Here is a 26,918-nt window from a genome sequence, read left to right on the forward strand (position 1 = left end):
TCCCACGCTCACTTAGGAGTGTTTTGCACGACATGTTGATAGCAGGATTGGGACACAGAAGACAACTGGACTTTCATGTACTATGAGTATAAACTGTCATGATATCAGACTGGATATACATGTTGGCAGGATCACAGGTCAATCTATAACTTGTAGTACATCTTACATGGAAAATTTTTGCAACAAAAAATTCTAATGGGCTCATTGCTATGTGGTGTCACTTTCTAACTTGTCTTCACAGTACAGTAATCTTTTGCAACCAATTACGGCTGAAACACTGGGAATATATACCTTATTTTAAGTTATATCTTCCCAGGGGTAGTTTTATGTCTGCACACAGCATTTGGTCATATCAACCCTTCTTCAATTTCTCAATAGCTTCGCAATTTCATGATTCATGCTTAATAGATTTTGCAGTGGTTTGGGTGTAAAATTCAATGGTTATGTAACCATGGTAACATTTCTGCCTGCCAGTATCATGTGTATGACCAAAGACACTCAGATGTCTATGATATTACTGCTATGGTACGCCTTGAAAACATCAGTAAAATTTGTTTGGAACATTTACGTGATTACCACTTTAATAACTAATCCGAATACACTTGTTGCCATTGCCATATAAACTACAGTTCCTCCACAAGTGATAATTATAATATGTTTAGCTTGAATTCCGGCAATATCATTGGCTGGAGCTGGGGTTTATATTCTCCACAAGAAGACCTCCGCGCCGCGTAACATTTGTTAGCTCTCGCAAATTTGGAACTCCAGCTTGAGAGCTCAACGCGCCATAATGTCGAACAAGTCTACGGCGTGAGATTGATTTACATTTTTATATTTTTGTCTGGTGCAGCTCGATGAATCCACAAGTGACGAGTTTATATAAGCAGCGATGACTATGTAACAACAACACAACTTTTTGTCTTTTCAGTGTTTTTCCATGTAAAATTCTTCAAGTTTGATGTGTAATCGCGATATCGATGCCTTGCATTATCGTATTGTATGGAATCCACTGTACACGCGCTCGGTGACTATTTCCCACCAAATATGCTAATTTTCACCCCTGAGGTCTTGTATCTGCAACCAAATACCCTCACTTGCTGTTTATAACCTCTAAATGTAATCCTACTACTGGTGGTTCTGGTGAGATAATACATCATTGGAAAGAAGTTGAATGACTTTGAAATCACATGTGCAAGAAAAGACTTTTCAGAGATTTTCAATCATAACAGTTGAGAAGAGAGAGAGAGAGAGAGAGAGAGAGAGAGAGAGGGAAGTAAATATAAAATTTACATCATTCATTAGAGTAGAACAAACTGCCCTTCTGAAACACAAAACTTAGAACAAAGTGAATGAGAAAGTAACAGCTAAAGATGCTTTCACATCATTCTGTACACAGCATTTGATTGGGATTGTACACATATTTTTTATTTACGTACTTTGACAATAGCAGTCAATGATTTACACAGACTTGAGCACAGTGTCTCATCAAAATTTAAACCCTCAGATTGGACACATAATCAGCAGAATGTACAAACTGAAAAAAAAGTCTAACAAAAAGTTGTGCAAGTTGATACGTTCTAAAGTTCAATTTGTTCAGTAGATGTTAATAATAGTATGAAATTTACAATGAAAAATATCCACTGTAAATTTCACTCTCAACTGTACGTGTGTAATAATGTACTACATTGTGAGTTGAAATGTTTTGCAATGTTATGTACAATGCTCTCTCAATAAATCATTCACTGTACCTTCTGCAAGTTCATGTACATCATGTGCTTGTGTTATTTTTCAAATTCAAGCCAAAATGTACTCTAGATAAGAAATCAAATTACCTTTCAACAGTTAATTACAGCAATGTTGGAACATTGTATACACGTAGTACATTGCTCATTGTTTCACAAGACACTGTCAAAATAGCAAACCATAGATATACAGTTTGGTTTTAGTCTGTCCCCAGTATCATGAAATACGCTGACACTTTCACTGATTATTGTGAATACTGTTATAATTATACATTTAACGATACCAGAAGGCCTGGTTGCAACAAAAGGTCATCGACTCTACACAGTTCAGAAAAGATGTACAGCACATATTTCTCTCTGATAAATATATTGTACAAACATAGACAGTAGAAAAAGTTTTACTGGCCATGGTATAAATGACTAAGTGACGCTATCCAAAGATCTGTGTTACCTGAAAAACTGGATAGGTTTCAAATGATTTGACAAGTTAATGATTCTCGTCATACGTCCTGGTAATTCTCTACAAAACTTGCGAAATTAAATACATCTGAATTTCACGTAACAATATATACCGTTTTGCTGAACTGAGTCAAAGTTTTGTGAAAATGTGAAAGGATTTTTTTCTCCATGTATCTCATATTAAAGATATAATGCCCTCATGTACCGTCATCAAACCAAGCTGACATCTGTAAAACCATTCCCTGAACTGTTTCCATCACAGAGTGTGGAAACTATCAAGCTAACACATGGTAAGTGGGAGATAAAACTTGAAATCATGAATTTTTAATATAATAAACATCCGAGGTGCAGCCATTGCTCAATATCATTGCAAGATCTCCACTGACAATAATTTGTTCCATGATTTGATAACTTTGTTGAAGAAATTCTTCTGATGATAAATTCTGTTGAATTTTATCATGTCATTGCATGGTGTATGCTTAAAAAGAGTTTAGTTTGCTGTCACTGTGATCCCTAAATCAACACCTTCAATGAGCAACATGTCATTGAATAAAAATTTTGTTTCTTTGAAAGACGAGTAACAAACCCCCAACAGAACATAGCATCTGAACTTTGAAATGATGTACATATGTGATGCGAAAACGAAATTATTTCACAGTTCAGGAAGTGTGGTTTACTATCAATCTAACATAACTAGTTTTGTCATCAATACAGCTTGAACAAGTCATTGTCAATGACATAGTCCCCACTTGGTTAATGAATTTGAAAACCACTGATGGAAATGATGGTCATATTGGATTGTATCACAAAACAAATCGACATGCACATGTATGACATAGGGAGTAATCCCTGTACAAAGTTTGAAAGAAATTGCTGAAGAAATCTCTCAGAAATTTGCGTGAACAGATGCACTGACAGATGCACAGACACACGGACATGACCAAATTTATAAGTACCCCAAAGACTGATTAACTGTTCTGAACTTTCCTGTTACGTCAACCACATGAACTGATGAACTGTACAAATTACACTATTTAAGATAATTATCTACAATTTGACTTGCCAAACATGCAACAACACTGCTGTTTTAAATGAGACATCAGCTGGCTGTATTTCAGTTTGAAGTTATGGGGAGAAACATCATGCACTTAGAGCATATCATGGTACATATACACATACAGTACACACATAGTCCAGTCAATCTACGCCAAAAAAGGGGTCAACCTAGGACTAATTGCAACAGAAATTTTTTCTTCACCATGCATTTTGGAAAGGTCCTAGAAATAACATACTAAAAGTATATAAAATCTCAGGGGTGCAACAGTGCCTAATTTGCATAAATGTAAAGGGGGCTCATGGGTATAAAATTGTCGCTGATAGATGGTTTCTACTTAAAATATGTGGCTAAACATGATTTTGATACAGGTTTTTTGGCTTATTTGCCTCCTTTTTGGTCTAGGCAATGTTGTTGAAAATATTTTGTCGTCATAGAAATATTCCTCATTTGCATAAATCCAATATGGCCGCCACAACACTTCACTTTTCTTAGTTTTTCTCGAATTAATAACTATTTTTAAGCTACTACTGACAGCAATAGAATAATTTTTTCACATTGTATTTTAGACAAGTCCTAGAATAACATACTAAAAGCCGAGTACAATCTAGAATTGTAAACAGTGCCTAATTTGCATAGATGTAAAAAGATTATGAGTACAAACTTAGTGCTGATTGAATGTTTCTTCTAAAAATAATTGGCTAAACATGATATATTATGCAGGTTTTTGGCTTATTTGCCTTGTTTTTGGTTTAGGTAATGTTGATGGAAATATCTAGTCGTCATAGAAATATTCCTAATTTGCATAAATCCAATATGGCCGCCACAACCTTCACTTTTCTTTGTATTTTTCCCAATTAATAACTATTTTTAAGCTAAGTCTGACAGCAATAGAATTATTTATACACTGTGTATTTCAGAGAAGTCCTACCATGACATACTAAAAGCCTCGTACAATCTAGAAATGTAAACAATGCCTTATTTGCATATATATAAAAAGATTATGGTTATTAACTAGTTGCTGATAGAATGTTGCTACTAAAAATATTCGGCTAAACATGATATATGCGGATTTTGGGCTTATTTGCCTTGTGTTTGATTCAGGCAAGGTTGATTAAAATATTTTTCGTCATAGAAATATTCTTCATTTGCATAAATCCAATATGGCCGCCACAACACTTCGCTTTTCTTTGTATGTCCCTAATTAATGACTATATAAGCTACTTCTGACAGCAATAGAATTTAATTTTTCTTTGTGTATTTTAGAGAGGTCCTAGAATGACATACTAAAAGTCCAATACAATCTAAGAGGTATAACATTACCTAATATGTATAGATATAAACGGATAATGGGAGCAATACATTCACTGATAAAAGAAATATGCATATTGAATTGAGAAAAATGCGACATCATGTTCAAGTTATGTGTGCATTTATCTTAATTTTTGTCCAGGCAATATTTTTGAATACATTTTATCGCCCGAGAAATATTTTAATTTGCCTAAATCAAGTATAGCTGCCACTGCACTTCACTTAAAAATTATATTTAATCTACACAACAAGTAGTTTTTGTTTCCACTCTGTATTGAATATGGAGAATGACAAACAAAATGACTATTAAGAGGGGAGACAGTGCATAATTTGAATAAATATAAAACTTAGAAAAGGGAACAAAATAGTTGCTGTTAATATATTTCTTAAAAATATATTCAGCAAATTGATATTTCATTCAAGCAATTTGATTATTTAATGTACTTTTTGTGTTTGTAGGCAATGCATAAAATCATTTAAGATTCCTCATTTTACATAACTGCAATGTGCCCCTCCTACCACTTTACTTTTCCCTGTTTTGACCTATAGTATAAATGACTATATATAATGTTAAAAAACAACGGAGATCATTAGAACTAAATTTTAGTAGGGTCATGAAAGTTACATATCGCAAGTTTAAAGGCCTGTGTTGGCACCAGATTTTCTCATCAGAAAATTTACCCACCAGATTACAATTTCAATGGAAAACAAAAGGCTATTACACCTCAATCATTCTCTTACAGACTAGAACAAAGGTAATCCCAGGGATCGCGAAAAGTGCATTTAATGAAGTTGTGCATAAGACAGCTAATTTACCCAAATGCTAAATGGGTCATAGATGGTATACAAACCTGGTGCTGATAATCTATTTACGAAAGTGATTTAAGAGATAAGCTGACATTGTAATGACTATGTAACATCATTTTTTGTTTTTAGTTCAGGGAATGTTTTCAAATATATCTTACAGCGATAAAAAAATTATTATTTGCATTTGTCCAATAAGTCAACCATGTCACTTCCTTGTTCTAATTGGAATATGAATTATTTCTTCACCTTAAATACTTAAAGGTCCAAGAAAGGTATATTCAAAGTCTTGTACAAAGGGCTAATTTTAAAAGATTTTATAGGAAATGCCTACACTGTATTAAATGTAATAATTGAAACTTGAAATGTTTTACAATATCGTAAAGAGAGATTGGAAGTTTTTACTAACATTGCCAAATATATTTTATCTAATTTTGAGCGATTCCTCATGTGCATAAATCCTATATGATGACCATTAAAATAATTTTCTTTATTTTTTCAAATTGACGTCAACTTACTTTAATTAATTATGTTATCAGTAAAATGAGAAGTTACATAAAGAGACACTACTTGTTTAAGTTATTTAATACTTTAAATTCTTCCTATCGAAAGATGTCAATTTTATAACTTTAATGAACATTTTGCTCAGTACAAAGAAATTGACGTGGTTATTTATTTTCTGTGTATTTTAACTCATTGTAATGATTATATACAAATAGGGCCTACAGAATGAAAAGCCAAGTAAAAATAAACAATGATTTATTCGTATAGTTCATTTCAATTATCTAGAGAATTTGCATAATGTCAATAACATTGGCAACTTACTGGAAGATTTGGATTTTCTTAATGCATACCAAAATGCTTGGCCAAATAACCAACACTTTGTACTAAGCGAGGCTGAAGAAAATTTGTGTTTCAGCTCTATTTTCTTTTATTTTCACCCTTACCCCGTATTACTAATATAGATTAAGTGTTGGTAAAATGTAATTAAAGACCAGGTTGGGTGGTCACTGGTAAATCAGATATACTTTTGACTGTGTGCAACTTGCCTGTTCATGCCACATACAGAAATTTATGATAATAATGATAAGTAAATTATAATGATCATGATGATGTAGAGGTACAATTGTTATACTATATTGCCAATTATCATGAAATATGGATAAGGAAACTGTTCCTTTATCAGCTGAAAGACATTACAATAATCAAAGGACACTGCATTTCTCAAAATTTTGAAATTTCTTGAAGACAACAATTGAAAATTAATATAAAGTCATATAATGGACTGAAGAGAGAGATTTCCTGTTTAATCTTACCGTACACAGCCATAGCATTTAGGGAAAAACTGAAAAAAATCTGTTGACTGAATCATGATAATCTAAATCACTGGTAAATGCAAATCTAGATACTTTTCATAATGTTACATGGTCTAGCTGCTCTTTCAAATTTTCATGACCGTGAAACAAGAAAACCAAAATGTGAAGGGATTTGCATCACAGAAGCTGCCGTTAACGAGTTTATCAATTAGGATATCAAATTTGGACATCAAATAATCATAAAATTGGTTATCCTGTATTTTGAACCTTATGGAAGTCTCACCTCAGATTGGCCAGACTCTCAATTCCTTAAGTGATCGATCTTATTGGTGATAATACAAAAGTCTAATAATCTGCAAATGGGAAGTCCATTACATAACAGCCCCATGAGTGATACTTGCACACCTACGATCTGATATGATACGCAGTACAATTATATCATCCTATGCTTCATATCTTTTCATTGAGTTGCCCTTCCCCATACTTATGGGTTCTACCATGAACTGCAGCAGCATGAATAACCCCAGAAGAAAGTAAAATCTAGACTTTCTGTTGTCAACGAAAGGATTCTGGCTGTAAACAAATGAACCACCTAGAGGAAGATGTAAACAGAGAGGAAGAGGAAGAAATTTTGATATGATAATGACCATCATAATAATTGTCATCACCACTACCATCATGGTGATTCAAATGATGTTCGTATTTATACTAATGATAGTTTAATAATGAGAAAGATGATTCACAGGCACAACTGTTAAGTGTGGGGGAACCATTTATTAGTAACTGAATATTTCCATCGTCATTGAAGATAGTGACCAAAAGCATAAATATTCCTTCAAAAATTTTACTGCAATCGAACATGTTGTAGGATAAAATGACTGAAAATGACAATTGATGTCAAATTATTGAACACGTCCAATGATTTTTTATGAATAACCTTATCGTCGTAAAAGAAAGAAGAATATCTAAAGAAAGAATTCTGATTCCCTTTATTTAAATAGTAATGCTCTGAAACTCTTCTCTTTATTCATTGCATTTCTGAATAACCAGAAAATGTCAATGGAAGCTATTGTAGTCTTATTGTATTCAGAAGACCGTTTGTGCCAATTATGCAAATTAGGCCTTTTGTATTAAAATAATTAGCATGCAAATTAGGTCAACCTCATTTGTTTTAGGTAATTCTTGCAAAACCTTAACAATTTCATTGAGAAAAAAAATTGTTTAAATATGAGCTTAAACATTCATTTTGTCTGAAATAGTGGAAAAACTGCGAATATATGCAAATTACTTAATTTGCATAATCTTTATTGTTCAAGACATTTAGAAAATAACTTGTTGAACCTTACTAAATTGTGTTGCAATGAAAAAAGTCACTTGAATTCAGTTTACATGTCCAAAATGTGAGTATAGCAGTCATTTTAAAGGCGATATATAGCTAATTTGAATATATGCAAATTTAACCAATTTGCACCCCTTATATTTTCCTATACTTTTAATATGTCATTAGTGAGACCTTTCCAAAGGTCATGGTGAAGAAATAATTTCTGTTGCAATTAGTCCTAGGTTAAACCCTAAATTGACTGGACTACCAGTGAATCATTGTGTTTAAATGTGCATTATGAACCATCACACAATATTGTCTAATATCATTTTGAACAACTTTTGCATCCTTGTGCCAGTGTTCCCTTTTGATTTGGTGTAAAACATCCTAAATATACGTTATACAGAATATGATATAACTAGCATAAGAATTTTTTTATCCTTTACGTGACTTGAAACCAGGGTTCATACACTCAAAGTCATTGAAAATTCAGGTACTTTCGAGGATGTAAGCAATTTTCAAAGAATTTTTTGAGAGCCAAAATACCATTTTCCAGGTTTTATCTTTACAGCATATCATATTTATACATGTACCTAATTTTACATATCATTTTTACAATATTATGACTGATCATATTTATGATTTTCTACAACTGTGGGTGGCTCATTTTCCAGGACTCCATTTCATTTTCCAGGACTTTTCAAAAGCTTTCCAGGAGGCATTAAAATTCCAGGACTTTTCCAGGACTTTTCCAAGAGCACACGGACCCTGTGATACAACCTCTTCAAACATTTTGAACTGCTGTGTTAGTTCCTGTGTTCCTACAAAGGCTATTTGTGGTTTAATACCCTGCACTTTATACACAAACATTCTGATCTGTGACACTCATCGATTTGTTGCAACCCTGCCTTCTGCCTTTGTTAATCATTATTACAGGAATCAATTGCAATTGGTCGGCCATGAACTATATACTTAACATGTTATCATTGTGGATCCATAGTAACATCTAGATGTGTATTGTGCATTTCAATGGTTATAGCGAGATGAGATTTGGACAGAGAGACAGCTACATCAACCCGTACATCATCAATTGAGACACTGTTATAGACTGGAGAGCAGGACCACTTCACCATATGTGTGCGTATCATTGATCCACACATGGAAACCAAATGAGCTGCCAGTACTACTTAGTAAAGTAGTACCTGACAGGTGGACCAGGAATATCGTCATCAGATTCACCTGCAAATGCCACAGTGAGATCCACGTACTTCTGACCTTCTGATGGTTTCAAAAGTTTGATCATCCTGTGGTACGGGAAAAAAATTACAGTGATTTATTGAGACTGAACAACACAATGCACGGAAGCAAATACCATAGTCGAGAGATTGAGAAACAGACATGAATGTAATTAATTAATCTGGAATTTATATTTCCAGATGAAAGAATCACAGAATTCTCACTTTAATACATCAAAAACTTCAAGTAGAATGCATCTTTGGGACAGATATTCTGAGTCATCATATCATCAATACATTGATGGTATGGTGCTTATGTGGACTTGTAGGGTAAATCATGTATTCACAATCTATCTTGTTTTTGAGAACATAATTATTTTAGGTAATATATGCCTCAAAAGTGAAAGACTAACTTTTGCTCAAACTTTCCTGAATGAAACGTTCAACCATTCTCTCACCAAATCAAGATAAAGGCAGGGGTTACTGAGCAAATTTTGGTACTATAGAAACAAATTAACGAACATTTACCGATGTTTGAAATTCAAAATGGCTGGCATCCCTGTGTTAACTCTATGGGAACAAAAATACAATTTTCGATTTTGAAACAAGCAAGAAGGTCAAATTTTTGCTTACTCCAAGAGCTTTACAATGAGTCCCACAAGTGGTAGATTAGAAAAATATTGAAAAAAATTAAGACCCCCAATATCTGTCCCTGATGTGTATTCTACCTTGATAAAGTAAACATTAGGATAGCAGCCATTTTGAATTTCAAATATCGTTATTAAAAAATTAGGTAATCTGTTTCTCTTGTGAAAAATTTGCAAAAATAACACCTGATTTTTATTCTTGAATTTTAAAGAGAATGGTTTATGTTTCCTTGAGGAAGGTTTGAGCAAAAGTTTAAATCTTTCAATTTTTAGGCACATACTACCTTAACAGTGTGAATAGATAATATCTTTTTTCAGAAGTGGTGACTTTCCTACGCATTTGACATGTAGGTACTAGGTGACTTTGCTACGCATTACATAGAAAATATGACTTACGTTTGGGGCAGACGTTTCATATGCCCAGGCATAATTGGCACATATATCATTTTGACGCCATGTACAACCATAGAAGCATCAAAAGCATATTTGTCCTATTGAACAGAAAGGTTACAGTCAGTATTGTGTAGCAGTGATCCACAGCTTGTACATCAAGGAATGATTTGAATTGACACCCATTCCTACAACAATGACTTTTAGGTTGTAGAAAAAAAAAAAAAAAAAAAAAAAAAAAAAAAAAAGGGGGTTTGAGGTGAAGGATTTCAGGTTAAGACCTCTAAATTTCTTCAAGTCCCCACTTATACCAGGTACAATTTTGAATATGGTAACAATATTTTACTTCCTCCCCCTCCCCCCAATCACAACAATGTTTGTGAACACAGCATTTGCTGTACTTTTAAAATTTGTACTTCATCCAAATGAGCATTTCACATATTTTTGATCATGATAAATATCTGGTGACAACGTTACAGAAACACAATGCTTTCTAATAATAGGTATACACTGCAAATGTTGAACATTCTCTATTCTTAAGCTTTGCCATACATCTTATGCAGAAGACCACTTCAGTCGAACTGAACAGTTCAACACAGAATTGACATGTGTGTAAAATCTATCAGTGACAGGTTTTTGTTTGTCACTGAACACAAAATATCTGACATTTCGCTGTCTCTAGGTAGAATGGGATGCTTTCTGCTACTACCAACATTTTAAACAAACTATACACCTAGCTCTTTTCAAAAAATAAGGAAACTAACTGTATTATTCATCTATCAGGAAAAGTATACTGACTGTTCACTATTGTAGATATTTGGTTAAATTTTGTGTGAAGGTTAATTATCCCATGTGATAAAAGGCTGAGACAAGTGTTGTAAACAAAATCTCCAGGTTTGTCCTTGACCATGAAAAGTAAACAGCCATTGATTGTGCTGGGCCTCATTGAGATTGTACATTCTTTGCCTGCAAATCAAAGGTCAACCCTACATAAATCATTGCACAGTGATACACTTTTACTGCTATTTTTATACCAAAGTGTTTGCACAGGAGACTGTTGGTAAATACTTGTGGAGATAGTGAATTTACGACATTGGATGAAACTAATCTCAGGTGACCTAGCCCTACATTATGCTTTACCGGCAAACTTGTGAGGCACACATGACTGCAGATATCTGCTATATCAATGAATTTTTGGAATACTTTCAAAAAACTCTGAGAACGTTAGTTAATTCAGACAGTGAGGTAACAGTTAATGAAATTTGCAATTTTTCATTTCAATCTTTCAAGATGAACATGACTTGTTTAATTTTGAAACCTATACATTTAGCTACTGAAGCATTATCAGTGAATAAGAACATTGAAGCTTGTGCTGAGAAAGGTTATGCTTTAACCCTTTCACCCCCCGGTTCCCTGTGTACAGGTCCAACTTTACTATAGAAACAATGGATTTGGGTCAAACTATGGTAGTGAAAGGTTAAACTGGCTTATCTGCAACATTGGCTTATGCCATTAGGTGAATAACAACAGTGAAAAAGTTTGATGTTATCATATCTTAATGAAAAATATGTAACCCTCCTGGGTTTTACAAATGGAGAAAAAATTCCATCCAGTAGCTTCAGATGGATGTTTCTGAGCCTGGAAAAATTGTACATTAATTGTAGTAAGTTAGATGTAAGTACAGAGTCTGAAGAAAAATAATGAACAGATGTGAATCTGGAAACATTGTCCTTACAGATGGTTAGAAAATTTGTAGGAACATGATGTGTACCGTACAACGCACGCCTGGCCTGACATTTTGGCCAGAGGGTGCTCTACCATAGAACACTATTCAAACAGATAACAATATAACCAAAATTGCTTGAACAATGGTAAGTTGTCAAAGACAGTGGCAAACAGACCGTGAGTCAGTGACACATAACTTATTGCCACTCAACCCTGTCCTGTAGACACTACCATAACACACAAGTGATAAATCAATGCTTTGCTTTTATAAGGGGAATATGTGAGTGGGGCAGCTACAAGTTATCTAGGACATCAGGACACTGCGACATTAAAATTCACTGCAGGTTTTGGTTTTGCACCTGACCAATGTGAGCTTACCTTGAAATATTTCAGAAAATCTTTCAACTTGAAGTCTTTGTTACCCTGCACTTCCCATTTGTCCCAGAGTGTAAATGACAAATCTTCCTTGATCTGCGTCCTCTCTGCTGCTCCAGGCTCTGAGAAAATCACTGACGGCAGAGCCAGGTTCAAAAAACAGTTCTTGTAATCTGCCAGAGGAGATTTCTTCACAATTTTCACCAATTCCACTGTGACCTGACAGTATGAAATTAGACAGCACTGATTGCAATAGTAGGTTTGATACAAAATATAATACCAGTATATCACATAAATATGAACATTTTGTTGTTGCTGACAGAAACTCAGAAAAATTATATTTTTGTGCACCTGGCTTCATTTCAACTGGTGGTCGTATCCTTTGGCATATTTGGCAATTTCTGGACAAACTGTGATTTTTTGCACATTAATGATGAAAATCTTGAAACAGATTCTCGGGTTAGTGAATAATATTGAAGATGAATCTTCTCCAAGTCCTGCCTTTTCAACCCCTCACATTATCACAGTGCCATTGTTTTCTGGTTCACTGTGCAGGGAAATGCCACAAACTTTGAATCTCTTAAGAACCGTTGTCTCGTTCTCTCCTAATAGTGATACAGTATGAATATCATTGGTTATGAAATACATTGAAAGCTGTCAAAATTGAAACTGAATAAGAGCTTGGTTTTTTGAAATCTTGGATTTACACACATTATTTTTACATAGAGCGGCAAAGGTAGCGGACCATGGAAAAAGAGTTTAGTGGAAGTCAGCTGGAACAGTATTTCCTCAGGGTACTCATTGCATCCTGTTCGTAGGCAGTGAGTCAATACGGATGTGTGGTGCTTTGTGGTCCGAAGACGTGATGCCTGACCAGGAACAACTTTCAGAAAGCCACCCTATAGACAGTCTGTACTGTAGCTTGTATCATGGTTTGGATTTACAAAGTAAAGTAGCAGCGCAGAATTCAAAAGCGGCAAATGAGATTTGGAAAATAAGTATCTATATTACTTTGAGACTTTCACTTACCAAACCAGCTACTGCAGCAGTTGTAGTTGCTATGGCTGGAACAATTCTACCTGCAATCCTTTTAGTTTTAAGCCTGTCTGCATTCTCTATGCTGTACATAGTTGCCCGTAAATTAGATGCCGCTGTCATGAAATCTATGTGACCATTGCTGTCATCGTCTTTTTCAAAGATGACTGGCTTTGCCACTAGATGCCCTGGGATGAAAATTGGAATAGAATATCTTGATGACCCACTCTGCCGTTTTACCGTGCTCTCTGATAACAGACTTAACTTATCAGTCATACTATCTGGATCATGACGATTCAAAGATTTGTTGCTATGATTCAAATATAAACTGGATTCCAACTGGGAATTATTCTTTCAAAAGACTATCTTAATTGTGTGTTATGTCATATCATGTTCATGGCACCTATGCCTGGTTATTGAACAATTATGAGACGGAATGAAAAAATAATCTTTGAATGCTTCCTCAAGAACATACCAAGTGATGGGTTTTTGGTGGTTCGTCAACCTACCTGGTTGTGTTTTACCACTCTTTATGAGAGTGGACAATGTTATTGCACTCTGTTCAATATCATCACTGCCTACACTGCTACTCTCCGTAGGTTTCTTGGCTGACTCATCTACTTCTATTCTCTGTGAAAACATCAAAAATGTTTTTGTCATTTCTGTTTTACAAACATATTTGCATCAGTAACTCTTCAAACACATTTTAATTATTAAAGTGTGTATTCTAATGGATAGATGCATGGCTGTATGGTAAGGAGAAGGTGGTACATGGTTGACTAGAGCTGGACAAGGAACCGAACAGAAAAATGTGAGTGAGAAATATAAGACAAGGACTGCAACAATACTTTTTTAATTTTTGCCTGTGAACAGGAAGTACCACCTGACTAATGTTGCCTTATTCTCACTGTGTTTTCTGTCTTGCCTGAAAAGATTTATTATACCGTACTTGTGGAAAACATTATTTGTGTACTGATTACTCCTACATAATGATAAATATGGAGAAAAATTCCTGACTTTATACACTGAGACTTTCACGTATTTTGGTATGATTTATTGTTTTCTGTTAAAATTGGATCTCTACACAGGGACATCAAGTGAGAAGTTAAAGGTATACAGTCACCTGGAATCTAAATATGCCCATATATGGTCAAAGGGGCATTCCTTGGTATTCAAAATGCCCATGTGAGGGCGCTGTTTTTAAAAAGCGGCCACCCGCTTAAAATCTGTGATTGGTTAGATTTTCTCTTTCCATGGTAACTGTGGCAAAATGGGAACAGGTGAGAGTATACCTTTAACGTGAACCGTGTCTAAAATGAACTGACATATTACCATGAAATGGTGACGTTCAGTCACCCTGAGAGGACATTGCCTGGCCAATGAGAAAGTAATGCTTCATTGAAGTGTCAAGTATGTATGATATTATGAAACAGGACAAGACCCAAGTGATAGTAAATAATTTAGTCAGACACATACCTTTGAGGAAGGGACAAAGTCTGGAACTGAGGTTTCAGCTATGAGTTTTCTTACGGTATCATCTTCTAGATCACTATTGGTGACTTCTACGTTGTAAATGTTGGCCAGAAGTCTTGATAGACTTACAACAAACTGGAAATGCCTGCAAACACATGTTAGCAGTGTCAATCTCTTAGTATGTATGATTATAAGGATCTCTGTCCTCCATCTATTGTATGATTATTGTCTTTACTATCATGGAAGTGTTCAAATAATGTGTAACATCTTGCATACAGGTTTGTGCACTGACTCATTACGATGTATCAATGTATTTTCTCCCCATATGATTGTGGTGTTCAAATTCAACCATCACTTTCTTTCCAATTCTTTGCATATCTGTTGTTAAAACAACAATCTTTTCAGACATCAGTCACAAAGGCTGTTGCAACATTTTCTCATGAAAATCTTTGACATCTGACTAATAGCCTTTCTGACCGCTCAATGCTTCAGTACATTTTGAAGAGGATGAGTGGTATTTCAGTCACAATATAAACCAATTTAATTGAAAATAAAACTGCTGATATGGAACAAATTATTCTTCGGTTGCTGGTATGTAAGGAACTCAGCATTGAAATTATTATGCAATTTCTGTCAAAACTTACGATGGATCGCTGATGTCGTATTCTAATGGTGTTGGTGGTCTCTTGGGCGATTGCCAAAATGGAGCTGGAATGAGGGAAAAAACATCAACTTTAAACAGCATCGATGACTTTCTATGGAACTGTAGGTGGCTAGGTCAAAGGTCAAAATAGAATGTCTCAATTGTGACTAGTACTGTCGCCCACTCATGTCACTATGTCAGACAAAGATAAACAATGTGACCAGTCACTGAAAAGTACACTGTCAAAATGAACAGACATGTAATATTGCAAAACTGCCATCTGAGGACGGAATCTTTGAGCTGAAAATAAAATTTGATTGCTGACAAATGTCATACTGTAAGATTATTAATTTTCACAGGGATAAATTCACTATTTTGATTTTTTAGACATTTTTACTGGGATATAAATTCATTTACTTTGCTTGTTAAATAATATAATCTATTGTCACTTAACATTTTCACTTGAGATTTAACTTAGCAGATTTCATCTGCAGTGAAATAGGAAAATTAAATCCCAGTGACTAATTAGTGTCTTTACTGTATTATGCCACGTGTACAAGCCTGCGATATGACTAAATTATTATCACTGTGTCAGGTGATAAAGTATGTCGGACAGCAGATGTGTATGCCCATATAAAGCTTGTGTGTATTTGTTGCTCTCCCCTTGATAATCTTATTCATTGTGTACATGTGAATGGAAAAACAAACAAACAAAACCCATTAATCTTTCAACAAAATTTATATATGCAAGTATTGATGATCTAAAGATTAGGGGTAAGGTACAAGGAGTGAACAAATCTGTATGTTCCAAACGGGTGGGCCTACTTTTTACGCACTATTTGCACAGAAATATTTTCTTGTTATCTTTATAGTTCTGATTTAGAAGTGAGTCATTGTTGGTTTGGTTTATGGTCAACTGAAATAAATATGCAGCAAAGAAATCCTCCCAAAGCTAAGCAATTTTGAAGCAGATCTATGAATTCCATGGTTTAGTTTATTATCAAGACTTTACTGTTTTTCTTTGTGAAATAACTTTTTAAATTCCTTAACATGTGGTTATTCATACAAATATCGATAATTTAAATATGCTTTTGACCAATGGCAAAAAAAAGACCAAATTTATATAGTTTCAAGTGAAACCTTGTTTTCCATCAACATTTACATCCCCTCAATGAATATTTAGAATTCACTGTACTGAGCAGCATGCCCTATGGAATTGTCCATCACCATAATAACAAGTAGGGCAATGGTTAGCTATCACTGACTTGTGCATGAACATATGCCATAGCGTTGAAAACGTTGTCTTAACAAATTTAGTTTGGACTCATGAGGGCGCTATTGAAACACTTTTGCAATTGTGATGAGTTCATGGTGATAAACAGCACCGTAGCGATAGGGTTTGTAAATAAATACTGAATAAATTTAAACATATCTCATGCTTATTAGGGCTGATATTGTTTGGAATTAGAGGTATTGCAGCTGCGTTTGTATATGAGAAGATAACTAAAGCAGCAGCACATCTTTCAAAAGCTTAAGTCAATGTCATTCTGGTGTTACCAATAGAAATAAAACTACAAACACGATTGGAACTAATTTGGGATAATTGGATTTTCATATTTTTCAAATTTCTCAAAAATGTTAGGTGTTATATGGCTGAATGTTGCGATATTAAAAATTATTCATGAAAACAAGTGTGTAACTTGAAAAGAAAAGCAGATGAGCCTATATTTACAGATTAAAACGACCTCACTTCACCATCCAATTATCCCAAATTAGTTCCAATCGTGTTTACACTGTATGGTATGTTCTTGGCTATTACTCAGCTTCTCCTTCATATACTTATATTTCAAAATGCATAGTTAACATATGGTGTATTTATTTGCAAAGAATATGAAAGGTGAGTAATAATCAATACAATAAATGAATGACAACTCTCAAATATCTTTTATGTTCAAATAGAAAGCATATTTCTTGCATTGCATCAAGAATGCAAATCAAAGAAACCCTTAAGATGTTATTACTTACTACCATCTTTCAGTTTGGTATCCACTGGGAATGCGTGCAGCAAATTCTTGGCCTTGTTACTGAAATACTTCTCAAACTTGACTCTTGATATTTTGACGCAGTCTGCCCAGCTGTGGGGTCTTTGTTTCAACATTTTAATGGCTTGTATAGCACCCTCTAACTGGTGTCCTTCACTAAGTTCCTGAAATAGATAGTTGGGATATAGAGAATGGTATGGTAGAAATTTTCCTAAGCCTTTCACTGTGGCTGGTCAAGTTAGGTAAGGTTCTTGTTCATGACATCTTGTCATATGGTACATTAAGGTAGAATGCAACTCGGGGACAGATAGTCGGACTCTCAAATTTCTACAATTCTTTCCTGATCTACCACTTTTGGGGCTCATTTCAAAGCTCTTGGAGAAAGAAAACTTTTCATGGTCTTAGTTTTTCAAAAATCCCAAATTTAACTTTTTCCAATTGAGTTAACACAGGGATGCCTGCCATTTTGAATTTCAAATATTGGTAAATATAAGGTAATTTGTTTCTCTGGTACCAAACTTTGCACAGTGACCCCTGAATTTTATTCTTGATTTGGTAAGAGTATAGTTGAAAGTTTCATTGAGGAAGGTTTGAGCAAAACTTTAAGGCTTTCACTTTCAAGGTGAATACTACCTTAACTTGGAGTTTATGTTGAAATTAAACTGACATGTTTCATTTTCAAACCCACATTTGATTTGAATAACACAATCACCAAATTTTAAAGGTATGACCCTAAGAGGGAGAAACAAACTATCTTAAGTAACATTGTTGATCAAAATTTACACATTCATTCCAAATTTACATATTATTTCACATTTACATTTATTCCACATTTACATATTCAGCAAAAAATCTGTTCAAGTAGATTATCTTTGTAATCTATTCATAACAGTACGTTTTGGTGAGGGGATAGGGGCAAAAAGGGCTTTACCTGAACAGTTTACCAGTGAAAACAGAAATCGATTTTAATGAAGAGACTGTGTGGCAATGATGACCGTCTCAAGGGTCAATTCTATTTTTATCATTCTTTTTAATTACAAGAAAGGCAGAGAACTGATAATCCCTCTTGTATAAATTTCACCTCAATGGACATCATTAAGTATCTCATTACCAGACTGATTTACGTAGCTTTCTGTGAATTTGTCTAATATTATCTGGTTGAAAATGATCTTGGTGTTAATGGTTCAAATATCAATTGATGTGTCTTAATTTAAACTTGATTGAATTTCAGTTGAATATCATTCTGACCAGTAGCAATATTAAAATTTCAATATTAAAAATTATTATAATTATTGTTATTATTACTATTCATTATTATTTTCTTCATCAGTAAAATTAGTTTACACAGGCTGTAATAGTGTCAGACTATACCTTGCTTATGTGCTACCAAATTTGCCATGCACAGAATAACATAATTATGGTATCACTTTACTACCGGTAGTACGTCTTCTGTCAGATTGCTAGGTAACAACAATTCGCCATATTTATAACTCCTTTCTGACCTAACCTCATGGTATTTTTGTTGCCATGAATCTACACTTGTAACTGACAACTCTGTAGTAGCCAACAATATTCTGCACAAGGTTGACCACTGTCACTTACTGTGGAGTAAAAATTGCACAGACTTACAAAATGTTTTTGAAAAACTGGGTACCACCAAAATTACTTGAAGTACGAGTCATGTTAGGCCACAAAAACGGCCTTTCACATCTTTGAGACCAGTGTGCCAGCCAAGTGGTAATTTTAAGCTCGGCCCTGACCTACTATCAAATAATTCAATTTAACTGTGACGTCCAAATAAAACTAATGAACAGTTTAGTCAAATAGTTTTCACTTACTTGTACTACACTGTCTGGATTTTGATGACTACTCCAAAACTTTGTAAAAGCAGCTGGTTTCTGAGATAGTAAGCTTTCAAACTGGAAAAAAGATCATTTAAAAATGTTTGAGAGCATAAAAACCATAAGACATAGCAACAAAACACACACGGTGCATACATTCCACAGTATACGACTGCATTTAAAAACCACTCTAAATGATATTTTTGTATACCGTACATTGATATGAGAAAATTTACATGTAATTCAATACAGAAAGATCAATACATATTTTGCTTTTTTGAGTGGTTTGACCTGACTGAGATCATTCTGATGTTGTTTGGCTGGCTTTTCATGGTTCATAGTGTACGCTGGTATTGCTTTGTCTGTTGCAGGTTTTGTATAATTTAAGGTATGATCCCTTTTCAGTATAACTGGTCTGGTGAAGTTATAAGAAACAGAGAGTTGTTAGGTTTGGGCTTGACAGAAGAGTTCAAGATGCAATACTTTGGACTCCATTTCGCATGTGAGACAACACAAAGGTTCGTGACAATCCTACTGATTCATGGTAAAACGTGAAAGTTTATTTTCCAAAGATCTGCCAAACTGTATTACATGCCCCCCCGCCCCCAAATTCTCATGTTATCAAGAACATGAACATCTGAGTGTCAGTATTGTTGTCCTGTTCATCCCAAAGTTTTGTTACGAGTGTTTTACTTTCTACGGTAAGGATGGACCTCTATACAAGAAAAATACAGTTAAATGAATGAAAGAGTTAACATACATGGTAGCAACTTGGCAAAGAATCCTTGTTTTGAAAGATTTCAAACCTTGCTGTCATCATACATTAACATAAAATGTCACTGAGATGGATCAATAGATGCAAGATATGATAATATTGATAACAATGATGACTTTTGATGATTAATTCACTTGCTATATATTATCATATGTAAATACCTTTTCTCTGGCCCACTGTATAGTGTGTTCTATGGTAGCAGGGAATGATTTGAGAGTGCAGTATGGTACATCTCTTTCCTGTGGGTCTTGTTGACTGGCATAGGATTCAGTTAGATGAGGTACAATCACTTGCACATGTCCCTTAGCACCCATGGTCCCTGATTCCAACAATGCCCGCTGGTTTGTCACACATCGACTGAAATATTGAAGTCAAGGTTGGGATTAAAATTTATCACTCCAACAATGTCCACTGGTTTGTCACACACCGACTGATACATTGAAGTCAAGGTTAGGATTAAAACTTATCGAAGGATGTCACAACAGAATCTCAACAAAACTACCAAGTATATGGAATATCATAGATGCTATCAGCATATTCGTTCATTTGCAAGATTTGCCCAATCATATCATATTCAGTAGTGTGGTTGAACCACATCTCGGGAACAAAACTGAAAGAATGAATCATTGTGAAAATAACATTTGGACAAATACTGCAGTGATATTCAGGCATAACTACATAGTTACAAAACTTAACACTAGCAAAATACACTAAATACAAAGAAGTGCACGTATAGGCAATGTGGTAAAAGTACAAAAGTTGACAACGGAATGAAATCAAGCAACTGTTTTTTAATGTCTTGTGGAAATACAGATTTTGATAAATCATTTTATCTGTAGGAAACACACACTGGATTGAATCCTCTGATTTGCAATTCAGAACAGATCTCACAACATACCTATCAACATATCTCCTTGCTTCCACATTATCCAGTGCATTAACAACCAAGTCTTGACTCTCAAAGAACTCATCATTATAAATCTTTTGTTCTGACTGTGGACAAACTGCAACAAAGTACATGAAGGGCATTTATATCATTCTCACAACTGGACTTAATGTGTCCATTTCAAATTAAGATAATTAATGATGATATCTTGAAAATAGTTGGTACGTCAATGTACCGGTATACTGTGGAAAAAACACTTTATTTGAATCTAGCTATACTTTCTGCAAAATGCCATTATTCTATTATCACCAATGCAGGTGTACAATGTGATTGCATTTCCTTACTTAGGTGGCCAACTGAGGCGGTGTGCAGTAGTTGGATTTGCCTTGAAGTTGTGTCAATATTCTTGATAGTACACCGAAGGCTTGGAGCAAATGGTGACCTCATTGGGTGAATTGTGACACTGAGATGGGCCAAGTGTGATCAGGTACAGGTCACGGAATGCAATGGAGTAACTATTAGCTGTAAACTGTAGTAAATGCTAAAGTTCTTGATCTGTAAAGTTACATGGGTACATTCCCAAAGGGCAGGAAACAAGAGTAGCAGATTTCTGCCTGTTTTGTATTCTCCCTTTTATCTGACACCGGAGTGACCTCTTGTTTTGGTGCATCACTTGCAGCTGATTTTCATCAGTTAAACTTCATGTACTTAGATGTTATTGGCTGCTGTATTTTATATATATATAGCAACTAGTTTTCAAAAACAAATATCATGAGACAAATATCATGTCTTGGGAAATCACTGGCTGTTGTAACTGTCATATCTTACCTTTATGTTGTTGAGCCTCTATTGATAATGCTAAAAAAACAAAGGAAATAAATTTGTGTTACATATGATGGATGTACATGAATAAAAATCAAATGTTAAAATTATATTGTTTCAATTTCTTTATCTGCAATGATGCAGTAACTGAAAAAACAAAAAAAGAAGAAGATATTTTTAACAATGAAATACTATCAGTCTGCAAGTCATAATCTTACATTACAATTTCCTGTCATTGTTTTCCTCTGATCCGAAACAAATAAAACTTAATTTCCAAGTTTTTATTATTTTTCTGTGTTTTCAATCCTGTCTTTTTAATGAGAATAATCACATGTGATGATATCCATTCGGCAGTGTCAATTGAGCCTAGGTTGAAGAAAATTCAACATCTCATATTTTATACAATTCTGGATTCATGATACTGATCCCATATCCACGTAATTAAGAACACATTTCACATCAGTGGTAGTATCAGAAAATATTCAAATGCTTCATCAGAACCATCTCTGATTGCTGACATTTGATTACACATGAAGAATTGCTTGAAAACAATGTTTTGTAGAGCCATTATTCATGATTAGACTGCATACTGTGCCTGGTTAACCACTACTATCATTTTCATTATCAGAACCATCAGTAACAATGTGATCATTATGTATAGTAGCAGGGGTCAATTGTCATTTTGCAATGACAAAAAACAATGGAGTAATTACCCTGATAAATATTGATATTTTAAAAGTTCTAATGGACTAATTAGAAGGGATGTACATTGATTTTATGATGTAATCAATATCATTTTAAACGGCAGAATGAAAAAACCAACAGCTATCAAAGCTCTGGTGACTTATCAATCATTTACAAGGAACATGTAGTAATGCACACATCTGGAGTAGGAAATTGTAACAATTACATCATGAAATTCCTTGCAGGTACCTGGGTATACCAGGATGTTTTAAATGAATAAATAATACTTTGTCTGTCAGACACTGATATTCATAAATATGGTAATTGCTTTTAGAAATGGCTTAGATATTTACTTTGCTGGAGACACAACTCCTACAAAATGAAATATTTAATGACGGGGTTGACATATATTAAATATTAGAATAAAATTATAATACAGGTTAACAGTGTCATGTATAGCCTGTGTCTGTCTCTGATCCAATATCAACGATATTGGACATTTGACTCGATGACATAAAATGCACAAAACTGCTTGGTAAATGTAATAAATTAGTGACTGAATTTGAATTTTCAGTACACGATAAATAGATTCCTATTCAAAACTGTCTGTCACTTTACGAACAAATAATGCAAGTTTTTTCTTCTCTAAAGTCACTGCCATTAGAAATTAAAATTACATAGTTCCCGTTTGACTTTTACCATATTACAAATGTTACTCTTGTTGTGTAATACATTATATAGCATCAAAGATATAACAAAACACTTTGCCATTTTTGTTAATGTCACCGAAGCTACAGGAATCTATTAATCTATGAAAAAAATAGCAACTAAATATTCAATATTGGTATTAAATATTGAGTTTTCAATTGGATCAATTAGTCTAAGCCAAGTTCACTGTAATGATCGAGTCACCAACTTGAATACGACCAAACTGAACACTTGGACATGACCAATAAATTGTTAAAATTGTGTTTGCCCATGAGATACATATTCAGACATTACAATTTTGCCTTCCCTATCTAGAATGAAGTGATAAAACAGGGGAGTTGGTATGTTGTTGCCAAAAGGGCTGCAATCATAGATGAGGTGAAAAATTACCTGGATTGATTTCAAGTACTGACTGAGCCGCAGTGCATGATTTGGGTTTCTGAAAGAGAGAGTTAACATGTTAAAGTACAGACAGGAAAAAAAAAAGTACAGACAGGAATTCTTACAAATGTAATCAAAATCAGAATGGTTAAATGCTACGCTAGAAGTAACATATAGAAATTTGCAGCAAACTCAGCAGACAATTCACCAACACACTTCTTGCAAGTTTTTAACAGGTTTCCATTCAATTGAAAAAGAATACCTTCAAATCTGATGAGATGATTAAATATTAGTTGCCCTTAAAGGTATACCATCACCTGTCATCTAAATGTGCCCATATATGGTCAAAGGGGCGTTCCTTGGTATTCAAAATGCCCATGTGAGGGCGCTGTTTTTAAAAAGCGGCCACCCGCTTAAAATCTGGTTAGATTTTCTCTTTCCATGGTAACTGTGGCAAAATTGGAACAGGTGACAGTATACCTTCAAAACTGGACAACTAACGGACTAGAAATTGAAAGTCTGATGAAATTACTATATGTATATTGCTAAGATACAGGTTCATTATTATTATCATTATTTTCATGTTGTATATGGTTATTATTTAACCTAGAACTGAAAGCAAGCTCAATTTTGTTGGTCCTGATGAAGTTTAGTAGATTACCAAGGCCTAAAACCCCTCTAAGAATTACAAATTTTTCTAAGTTCTGGAAAAGTATCTGAATAACTTTCAGTACATTTGTATTGATATGTGTCATTCAATTTGGTATAAAGGACCACGTACAGTAAGTTCATTTAAGGGCACATTGACATGTAAACTCCTCCACACGATACAACTCTTTGACACTGCATTTAATTGTTATTTATATAATCAAGTGCCTGAATTTTTGGATTTATAACGTCTCACATGATATGTATTCATGAATGTCAAGTACATGCATACTATTGGGCTCCTGTTCAGACCTGGTTTTATCTGAAATTTTCTTTCTATCCTGTCATGCCTATAAAGTCATTATTCCCTTGACTACCATCGTCATTGTAAACAAATATACCAAAGATAATGTGAACACACATATGATCTTGCCAGAATTTCTGGCACTCAAGGCAGTTAAAAGGGGTTACCAGTAAAATGTCTATCCCTATACCAAGGTAGGCACAGGTTTACAGTTCACATGCACTTATATGAAAGTCACTCAATTCATTCCACCCATCAGTGTTCGCGCTACCGCTCGCCAGACGGCAAAATGGCGAATTGATTCACTCATTGGCGACTCAGACGGTCAGAACAATCGCCAGACTGGCGACTCAAATTTGTACGTTCGGTCACTTTGTTCTACGATGTTCTGTTGCATTGCGGTGTTAATTGTTTTACTTCTTGGGAAGTCTTTCGCCATAGAACTACCGTACTCATCTAAGTATAAGCCCCGCCACTGTTTTCAGAGTATAATGGGTCGTACAAGTTGGTAAAATTACTTTTCAGATCAAAGAAACTAATGGGACATCGAAGTTCCCGTGATAGTATCGTGAGGAAAATGGCACGTATACCCAATACATGTACTTGTACCCCTCCGAAATGTCCCCGTTACCTAAATAGAATAGTCCCACTCTAGTGACGTCCGCCATTGTTCATGTTCACGCTGTCCTGTTTTCCCGGGAGGTTGTCATAGTCTAAACATGCAATTTCAGTTGTTTTCAGCGATCATCCTTTCATCTGTGAAGAGCTTTTACCGGTGACATTACAATTTTCACTGCTATGCTGTTGTTTTCACAAGACACAGACTGTTTGATCTTGGAAAGTAGAGTTGCTTTTACGTGCAGCCAATGCACATGCCAGTTCATGGTTCACACCATGCTCTTGAACACGAACGGCAGCATACATGATGTCTTTGTTTCACGTTTATATTTTATTTCAAGGTATGCTTCAAGCTGAAATGTCACCAAAATGTCACTTTTATATCGAGGGATTGTGCAAACCAGTTTGATTTGAAACAGCTTTGTAAAACACTGTTTACTTAGCTCGGAAATTGTTACTGAGTTTTGCTGTAAAACTTTTGGCCATGCACGGACGTGTATCAGTATCAGTGTGATCATGGCATGCCATGCCACGTTCATGAAGATCTTGAGGATGTTACTCTTTTCTGTATTTTTTTGTACTTCACAATTTCTTTGGTCGATTTTTGAAAGTTCAAGTGGTGTTCAATAGTCATGCATGAGTTTTGATACGAAGCATTCTTTTTATTGAACTATTAAAGCAGCACTGAGGATACATATGATGATGAGAAAGTGGCAGACTTCTGAAATATTTGGTTATCATTACTCTTGAGTGTTTAATGATATCACCTTTGACCCTTCGAGATGAATGTGTGTGACCCTTGACCTCACCTCTCAAAAGAAAAATCTGGCTACTTGTGTTCACACTGTTTTAGCCAAAAAGGCTAATCAGCTTGAGTAGCCAGAGCAAACCCTGCATTCCACCCAAAAACATGTTCCAATACAGGTGTATATCTGCAAAACACACATGAGCATCATATACTAAAACATTCCAAACCCCCCCCCCCCAAAAAAAAATACACACCCTACATCAAACACTCATCTACACACGTACACATGATATAGCTTTCACTTAGCCAATCCTAATAGGATGCCATGAAAAATGTAATATATCTGTCTGTGAATGATATGATCAGTATTGGCAATGAGCCAGATGTCTACATGAGTTCATTCAGAGGCAATGGTGGGTGATGCTGACAATAAGAACATTCAGCACATGAAACAATGCTTTGCTATCCATAAATCATTAAATTTGTCTATTGCTCCTTTATAGTAATTTACTTATCATTTTTTTAATTTGATCATATTGTACTATTTTGCTATATCTTCAAAAAATGCTGTTTTGTTAATACAAATGATGTTATTGTACTTTTGTACTCCTGCTTCAATAAAGGTGCGTTCACATTACAAAAGAAATACAGAACACAGACAAAAAAATAGCTTCTCCTGTTTATCATCAGTTTCTCATTCCACACAATTAATTACACTTTGACTCCTAGCTGCCAGCACATGACACTGAGGGAGATATTGCTATTACGTATTAACAACTACACACGTCATTTTTGTCCTGTGAAAAAGTTATTACAATACCTTTCATCTTACACTGAAATATGCTGAGAGGTTAGTTGTCAAAATATTTGCATATATCCTGCTAAAAGGCACCCAATGTTAACATATGAAAAATATAATTTCTGGCTTACA

General features: G+C 34.6%; 1 protein-coding gene across 1 annotated transcript in view; it reads right to left on the bottom strand.

Annotated features, from left to right (window-relative positions):
- Window positions 1-8,998: 8,998 nt before the first annotated feature.
- The window catches only part of LOC139121350 (ubiquitin-like modifier-activating enzyme 6), a 71,077-nt gene continuing 53,157 nt past the window's right edge, over window positions 8,999-26,918 (bottom strand). The window contains exons 15-27 of the mRNA XM_070686168.1: window positions 23,679-23,727; window positions 21,903-21,932; window positions 21,087-21,192; window positions 20,350-20,545; window positions 19,411-19,491; window positions 17,556-17,736; window positions 15,532-15,595; window positions 14,891-15,032; window positions 13,924-14,044; window positions 13,409-13,602; window positions 12,383-12,598; window positions 10,286-10,380; window positions 8,999-9,311 (exon numbers count right to left, since the gene is read on the bottom strand). Coding sequence (XP_070542269.1) covers window positions 9,191-9,311; window positions 10,286-10,380; window positions 12,383-12,598; window positions 13,409-13,602; window positions 13,924-14,044; window positions 14,891-15,032; window positions 15,532-15,595; window positions 17,556-17,736; window positions 19,411-19,491; window positions 20,350-20,545; window positions 21,087-21,192; window positions 21,903-21,932; window positions 23,679-23,727 — 1,596 coding nt within the window. The 3' untranslated portion in view covers window positions 8,999-9,190. The remainder of the gene's footprint in view (window positions 9,312-10,285; window positions 10,381-12,382; window positions 12,599-13,408; window positions 13,603-13,923; window positions 14,045-14,890; window positions 15,033-15,531; window positions 15,596-17,555; window positions 17,737-19,410; window positions 19,492-20,349; window positions 20,546-21,086; window positions 21,193-21,902; window positions 21,933-23,678; window positions 23,728-26,918) is intronic.

Source organism: Ptychodera flava, chromosome 21 (assembly GCF_041260155.1).
Source record: "Ptychodera flava strain L36383 chromosome 21, AS_Pfla_20210202, whole genome shotgun sequence".
NCBI classification, from domain to species: Eukaryota; Metazoa; Hemichordata; class Enteropneusta; family Ptychoderidae; genus Ptychodera; species Ptychodera flava.